Raw genomic sequence first — 8,745 nt, forward strand, 5'->3', positions numbered from 1 at the left:
TGATTAACATCTGAACCCTCTCTGACTCGTGGTCCTCTTCAGCCCATAATGCTGCTGTCTTCTCTCTTGTTTCACAGATGAACCACCATGTGACCTTGATCGTCCTGTGACATCACACCGACACTGAGACGGCGGGTGGGTGGAAGGACACACACGGAGGGACGCAGAGCAGAGCACAGAGAGGAGAGCACAGGAGAGGCTACATACTTAAACAGCGCAGCTTTGCTCTGAGGAGGATTCAAGCCCCTTGTAGAGGATCTTGATACCATTTGGCTTTCTGCTAATACAGTCAAATAATAAGAGACTGTTCTTCTTTGTCATCCTGGTTTGTGTTGCAGTACACCAAAACACCAGCCTTTTACAACAAAGGGTTCCCAGCACCTTTTCATTTGTTTACGCAATAGGATAAGAGTTCTCGTTCTCGCCTCCTTCTGAAACTAGCCTTGTGAAACCAGCCTATTCTGTTCATAGTAAGTGAAACGAAACGTGAGCGCAACGGTCAGTCTGCTCAACCAGGCTATCAAGGACCCATAATAACAATCCATAACAAAATGGAGACTCTGTCTCTCTCGCAGGACTCCATCTTGGAGTGTCAGATCTGTTTTAACTACTACAGCCCGCGGCGGAGGCCCAAGCTGCTGGACTGCAGACACACGTGCTGCTCCGTGTGCCTGACCCAGATGAGGTCCAGCCAGAAAGAGATCCGATGCCCCTGGTGCCGCGGCGTCACCAAACTCCCCGCCGGCTTTTCCGTCTCCCAGCTCCCCGACGACCCCGACATCATCACCGTTATCGCCATTCCGCACGCCTCCGAGCACACGCCGGTCTTTATCCGCCTGCCTAGCAACGGCTGCTACATGCTGCCCATGCCTGTCGCCAAGGAAAGGGCACTGTTACCCGGCGAACTGGGCTGCCGGTTCTTGCCAGGTGGCAGTGGGCAGCAGAAGGTGGATGTGGCGGTGGTGGCTATGCCTGAGTTGCAGCCCCTGGGTCTGGGGATGAGTCTCGAAGGCCTGGAGGAGACAGAGAGAAGGGGAGTCGGGGGAGGTGGTGGTGGAGGGGGGAAGGGCTCCACGTGGTCCGGGGTGTGTACAGTGATCCTGGTAGCCTGCGTCCTACTCTTTCTCCTGGGAATCGTGCTCCACAACATGTCCTGTATCTCTAAACGCTTTACTGTCATCTCCTGCGGCTGAAGGGAGGGGCCAGAAGGCATGTCAATTAACATGCCCCTCCCACCCCCTACTGTGGCTCCACCCCTCCTCAGCCAGGACTATGACGAGAATAAGCGATTTTACACATATCAGGGTTGGCCAAGGTAACTGCCGACAGACACACAGAGAGTGACAGGGAGAGAGAAAGAGAGGACAACCACGAACAAACTAGGGAAAGAAACTTGCCTCCAATTGTTGACTTGGAGTTATTCTGGATACAAATGCAAATACTCTCTCCCTCTGATTTGGGGTACCCTGTGGACCTATGGACCTGGGGCCTATGGTAATTCACCATGGCTGATATGTCCTGGTCTGTTTCTTTCTGTGGTCAGTAGAGTTACTTCAGTCAGTGATCATGTTGTTTAGCTAAGTGTCAGTACTGAGTACATATCTCCAGCTGGAGCTGCAATATACAGTGTTAGGACTTTTTGGCAGACCTGGGATCAAATACTTTAACAATCTTTTCAAAAACTTTAAGGGATTGCTTGAGTCCGTCTGGAGTGACAGGTGGGCAGGGTTTGGCGTTTTGGGACTTTTCTATTGGTTTATTAAGCAAGGAAAGTTTAAACAGGCACAGATTTATTTTACATTGATTTTTCAAGTAATTGAAATCCAGATCTGCTTCTAGGCTGCTTTTGTCTTTGCTGCGATTTAGCAGTGTATACATTAACTATGTACAGTCCACCAAACCACCTTTGGCCAAGTGTTGTTCATAAAGTGACTGAACAATCAATACTGGTGGTGGTGGTTCACTGTGGGCTGTGTCCAAAATGGCACCCTATTCCTCATATAGTGCTCTATTTTGACCAGGGCCTATAGGGCTCTGGTCAAACATAGTGCACTTGATAAACAAGTATTTCGCTGCACCTTAGATAACATCTGCAAATCTGTGTTTTTTATTTGATATTGGGAATAGGGTGCCATTTGGGAAGCAAGCCTGTGTTTCTTATTTTCTCAGAATCACTCTAACGTTCTGAAAACAGTGTTTACTTACTGTTGCTCCAATTTGTAATGCCGTACTGTATGTATGTATGTATGTGTTGGTATTTTGATCAATAATGTGTTAAACACAAAAACAGGGAAATATGTGATTGTGTGTTGTGCTATATACATATAAACCAGCCTATATTTGACAGAAAGCACACACTACATGTATTCAGTAGCCAGCCAGCCTAAAGTAATAATGATTAAGTTACTGTTGAGTCTTACAATTATTTGCCTAACCCCAATGCCCTTCACTGAGAACAGATGGTCATTGCTTTTAATATTGAACTCTCTCAAGTCTCTCTCAAGTCCCAAATAGCATCCTGTTCCCTATATAGTGCACTACTTTTGACCAGTCAAAAGTAGTGCACTATATAGGGAACGGAGTGCCATTTAGGAAGCATCCTATGACGCTCACACACTCTATCTCTACTATCAATCTCCCTTTAGGTTAATATTATAGTTGATGTTTGTATGGGAGGTGTTGGTTCACAGTGAGGTGGAGTGTGGGTGCTGGGAGGGGTTAGGAGTGGGCGGGTGGGGAGTCCCAGTCTTAATGCTAATTGCATTGATTTCTGAACCGTTTTAAATACTTTCTCTTCTATGCCGGTGTTTCTCTTCTTCTCTATGTGTTTCAAATGGCATACCATTCCCTGTATAGTGCACTACTTTCAACCGGGGCCGGTAGTGCCCTGGTCAAAGTAGTGCACTATATTGGGAATAAGGTGCAATGTGGGACACATCCCATGTCTTTGTTGTTGTTGCCAAAATTATTGTGATCCAGTTTCTACTGTATTAAAGCAATTGAGTGTAAACACCAACAAACAAACAGGGTGAACAATTTTGTATAGCAGCCATGTACAAAATGATTGTATTTATCCTAGTTGTCCTTCTTTCTATTTGTGTTCTACATGTTTACTTATGTCTGTCTGTAATAGTAGCCTGGTCTAGAATCAACTCTTATTGCAGCAGGTTAGAACCTTTGGTGGACAGTGTTTGGTAAATATGTGGTTGGACTGGTCTAGGATCAGTGCTAAAGACAGTGGGTTATTTAGGCACCTTGTTAGGTTTCCAAAATTCCAGTAACTTTCCCAACATTCCCCGCTTTTCCAGAAATCCTGGTTGGAACCAATCACAGCCAGAGAAAAGGGAGGAGGTTGTAGAAATTAGAGACTTCAGTGGTTGTGGGGATTGGCTGTTTAGCTCTTACCTAGGAATAATTGCACTGGGTTTTTAGGCTAGCTATTAAACTGAGATTGTGCCATCTCACTTACTGACTGGCTTTTTAAGGAGTCCAATATGGAGTTACATTAGTGCCAAACATAGTAGCAGTCCAGGAGTTCTGTTTGATGTTTAGAGGGGAGGGATAGACAAAGTGTATGTGCCAATGGCACCCTATTCCCTTTAAAGTGCACTACTTTTTGCCAGGGCCCCAAAGTGCACTATATAGGGAATAGGGTGCAGTTTGGGATGCAGAAATAGAGGTCATGCAGAGGTTCCATCATGGTGGCTCAATAGCTGACAACTTTCTTTTTCACTTATTGTAACAGACATTTTGAGGTGGTGCATATGAGTCAGCAAAGGAGCAATTGATTGTCAGCTATTGATTAATTGATCTAATGATACATAAGTCACCCTGAGTATTGTTATATTAGACAAACACTGAAGATGTATTGAAAATGCTGTAAATGTATGGTGACAATAAACCAGACTAGTTCAGTTACATTGTCTGTAGATAGATACCGCAGTAAACAGCATAAACAGTACCCACTGGGCATAAAGTAGTTGAATCGATGTTGTTTGAATCAACGTGGAAAACTGATTTGATTTGGAAAAAAAGTCATCAGCTTAAAGACATTTTAGATTTTTTTCATCCAACTTTTAACCTAAATCCAATGACCTGGTGACATTTTGTCATTGATTTCACGTTGAATTTACCAAATGTAAATCAAAATTAGATGTTGAACTAACATGTGTGCCCAGTGGGTAGTTAATATGGACACAACTCAAGGCCTCACACCCAGCCAGGCTTTGGTTTGGTTCCCAAAAAACGACCGATTCCCTATATAGTGCTGTACTTTTGACCAGAGTCCTATGGGTGTCTGTCTCCATCATAGCTAGCCCCTTATCTTAAGGTCTACTGGCCAAAAGATTTCTTTAGGTCAGCGGTGGCTGTTGAGGGGAGGATGGCTCATAGATTGGAATGGAAAGTTACCTTTCCATGTATTCCATTCCAGCCATTACAATGGGCCTGTCGTCGGTTTTAAAGTGGCACCAGCCACCACTGCTTTAGATCAGTGTTGTTTGATGTAATAATACTGACAGCCAGTCAAATGACTTGAACCAATGGGCTCAATGTGTTGGAAATCCCTGTTGTACTGCCAATAGATCCATTGTTAAAAGATGCAATGCATGATGTGATGTTGCTTGGATGGAGTTAGTAGAGGTTGTGGTCTCATATGCAAATGAAGGTAAAGAGGAATGTCAAATAATATAGTTACAAAAGGTGTCTGTGCACAACGTTTGATGAAGCTATGAAGCATTAGAATGGGGATTTTTGCACTGCGTCCCTGAGTAGATGTGTGTCCCAAATGGCACCCTATTCCTTATATAGTGCACTACTTTTGACCAGAGCCCTATGAACCTTCGTCAAAAGTAGTGCACTATATAGGAAAGTGGGAGCCAATTAGGACACAAACGATGGATACATGTACTCACATTTCTACCCCTAGAACACCTGTACTGTATGATTATGAGAGAGGGAAGGAGACCTAGGGTTGTCAGTCTGCTTGTGTGTTTGTCAGTCAGTGATGTACATTTCCTATAGTAGTTTCTGTTTGTGTCAGGGTTGACAGAAAAACACAGCTGTTTCAGTGATCTATTAAATAAACCATATGAAATTAACCAGCACTCTTTTCTCTTATTTATTTTTTCAACAACTATTTGTTATTTTTAATCAATTAATACTCTAACGAATAACAGACCCAGCAGCCTAGTTAGTTGGGGGCACAGAGTTGAACAGCAGACAGAGAAGCGTGAAGAAATATTATGGTTTTACTTACAGTGCTTGTAAGCCCACAGTGCAAACTTGATAGTGAAGACATGTATACATTTTCTGTCTAGGTATTCAAGGCAAAATAAATAGTTGAAGGTCAAGTTTGCTAACTACCTCTCTCAAAGAGTGCAGTGTATAAAGTCAGAACATCTGCTGTCTCAGCCACTGCCTGTCAACAAGGGTGTACCCCAAGGCTCGATCCTAGGCCCCACGCTCTTCTCAACTTACATCAACAACACAGCTCAGGCAGTAGGAAGCTCTCTCATCCACTTATATGCAGATTAAACAGTCTTATACTCAGCTGGCCCCTCCCCCAGATTTTTTGTTAAATGCTCTACAACAAAGCTTTCTTAGTGTTTAACAAGCGTTCTCTGCCCTTAACCTTGTTCTGAATACCTCCAAAACAAAGGTCATGTGGTTTGATAAGAAGAATGCCCCTCTCCCCACAGATGTGATTACTACCTCTGAGGGTTTAGAGCTTGAGGTAGTCACCTCATACAAGTACTTGGGAGTATGGCTAGATGGTACACTGTGCTTCTCTCAGCACATATCAAAGCTGCAGGCTGAAGTTAAATCTAGACTTGGTTTCCTCTATCGTAATTGCTCCTCTTTCACCCCAGCTTCCAAACTAACACTGATTCAGATGACCATCCTACCCATGCTAGATTATGGAGACATAATTTATAGATCGGCAGGTAAGGGTGCTCTCGAGCGGCTAGATGTTCTTTACCATTTGGCCATCAAATTTGCCACCAATGTTCCTTATAGGACACATCACTGCACTCTATATTCTTCTGTAAACTAGTGATCTCTGTATACCCGACGCAAGACCCACTGGTTGATGCTCATTTATAAAACCCTCTTAGGCCTCACTCCCTCCTATCTGAGATATCTACTGCAGCCTTCATTCTCCACATACAACACCCGTTCTGCCAGCCACATTCTGTTAAAGGTCCCCAAAGCACACACATCCCTGGGTCGCTCATCTTTTCAGGTCGCTGCAGCTAGCAACTGGAAAGAGCTGCAACAAACACTCAAACTGGACAGTTTTATCTCAATCTATTCATTCAAAGTCTCAATCATGGACACTCTTACGGACAGTTGTGGCTGCTTTGCGTGATGTATTGTTGTCTCTTCCTTCTTGCCCTTTGTGCTTTTGTCTGTGCCCAATAATGTTTGTACCATATTTTGTGCTGCTACCATGTTGTGCTGCTGCCATGTTGAGTTGCTACCATGTTGTTGTCATGTTGTGTTGCTACCATACTGTGTTGTCATGTGTTGCTGCCATGCTATGTTGTCGTCTTGGGTCTCTATGTATTGTTGTGTTGTCTCTCTTGTCGTGATGTGTGTTTTGACCTATATTTTTATATATTTTTATTTTTAATCCCAGCCCCCGTCCCCGCACGAGGCCTTTTGCCTTTTGGTAGGCCGTCATTGAAGATACGAATTTGTTCTTAACTGACTTGCCTAGTTAAATAAAGGTTAAAACATTTTTGTATAGACAAGCAGACAGGGCAATAGGCTACAAAGACTAGGATACTTACTGTAGCAACCTAACAAAAATGACTAGCGAATACGAAAGACTAGTCCACAAAAAGAGCAGCCTAACAAAAAGGTGAAGCCGACGGAGAAGGGTGACATGTTACAAGTTCCAACCCAACTTAGCTATTTAGTGACATTTATCATGTTTATCTTTACTTTTTTTGCACAGAAAGTTCATATTATTATCACATATGACCGCCAAGCACTCTGGACATCAGATCGACAGCTACTAACCTCAATTTCGACTTTAAATATGACTTAATTTCCAACTCAGCTGTTCCACTGTTCATACCAGACCTTATTAATTTGTTCAATGGGCTACCGAAACACTGCAGGCATAGACGCAGGAGACGAGGTGGAATCCTGGTGAAATTGAGGCGAAGAGAAATGGGGCTCCCCTCTGTTCTATTGGCAAATGTTCAGTCACTCGAGAACAAGATGGAAGAGCTTAGTTTGAGAGTCTGCTATTAGTGAGACTTGAAAAGCTGAAATATTATATGTCTTACTGAAATGTGGCTGGAAGATGACGCTATGCACGTAGTACACCGTGGATTCTCCATGCAGCGGCAGGATCAGACGCCGGATTCGGGGAAGTCTAAAGGAGGAGTGTGTTTTTTTATAAATATCAACTGGTGTGCAGCTTCAAGTGGGAAGGAAATCTCAAGGTTTTGCTCACCTGATATAGAATACCTCATGGTAAGCTGCAGACCCTTTTTGTCTTCAAAGACAGTTCTCATCCGTAATTATCACAGCTGTCTACATCCCTCCACAAGCCAACACCCAACAAACTGTATGGAGCCATAAACAAACAAGATACCGCTCACCCAGTGGCAGCGTTTCTGGTGGACGGAGACTTTAACGCTGGGAGACTTAAAACCATCCTACCTCATTTCTACCATCATGTCTCCCGCGCCACTAAATGCGCTTAAACTCTAGACCACTTTTATCGTACCCACAGAAACGCATACAAGGCCCTCCGTTGTCCTCCTTTCGGCAAATCTGACCAATGACACCATTCTCCTGCTTCCTGTTTACAAACAAAAGCTTAAACAGTAAGCACCAGTCATTCGCTCAATACGGAAGCGGTCAGACGAAGCAGACGTAAGGCTACAAGACTGTTTTGCTAGTACAGACTGGGATATGTTCCGGGATTCATCCGATAGCATTGAGGAACTTACCACAACAATCATGGGCTTCATCAATACGTATATAGACAATGTCATCCCCACAGTGACTATAAGAACATATCCAAACCAAAAACCATGGATAACAGGCAACATCCTCACTGGGCTAAAGGCCAGAAGCTAATGCTTACAAGGAACGGGACAAGGACATGGATGCATACAAGAAAGCCCACTACTACCCCCAACGAGACATCAAACATGTAAAAGGACAATGTAGGAGAAGGTGCAATCCTATTACACTGGCTCCGATGCTCGTCGTATGTTGCAGGGCTTGCAGACGATAACAGATTACAAAGGGTAACCCTCAAATGAGCAAAATGCCTGTTATACTCACTTCAAGGAATATAACACTGTGCATGGCGTGAAAGCCCCTGTTTTTCCAGATGACTGTGTTATCTCACTATCCGTGGCCGATGTGAGCAAAAGTTTAAAAAGGTTAACAATCAGACGGAATAACAGGGTGCATTCTCAAAGCATGCACAGACCAGTTAGCAAGTGTCTTAACTGACATTTTCAATCTCCCCTTGTCCCAGTCTGTAATCCTAACATGTTTCAACGCACCACCATTGTCCCTGTTCCCAAGAGCTACAAGGTAACCTGCCTAAATAACTATCGCCCTATAGCACTCAAATCTGTAATTATGAAATGCTTTGAAAGGCTGGTCATGACACATATCACCACCATCATCCCAGACACCCTAGACCCACTCCAATTCACATACCGCCCCAACAGCTGCACTATCGAGAGCATCTGGACTGCTTAGTATGGT

At 43.9% G+C, this 8,745-nt stretch overlaps 1 protein-coding gene across 1 annotated transcript in view; it reads left to right on the plus strand.

Moving 5' to 3' along the window:
- The window catches only part of LOC111953850 (E3 ubiquitin-protein ligase RNF152-like), a 111,399-nt gene extending 106,300 nt beyond the window's left edge, over positions 1 to 5,099 (plus strand). Inside the window, exon 2 of the mRNA XM_023973353.3 lies at positions 78 to 5,099. Within this exon, the coding sequence (XP_023829121.1) occupies positions 552 to 1,193 (642 nt within the window). The 5' untranslated portion in view covers positions 78 to 551 and the 3' untranslated portion in view covers positions 1,194 to 5,099. The remainder of the gene's footprint in view (positions 1 to 77) is intronic.
- The last annotated feature ends 3,646 nt before the right edge of the window (positions 5,100 to 8,745 follow it).

Source organism: Salvelinus sp. IW2-2015, linkage group LG27 (assembly GCF_002910315.2).
Source record: "Salvelinus sp. IW2-2015 linkage group LG27, ASM291031v2, whole genome shotgun sequence".
NCBI lineage: Eukaryota > Metazoa > Chordata > Actinopteri > Salmoniformes > Salmonidae > Salvelinus > Salvelinus sp. IW2-2015.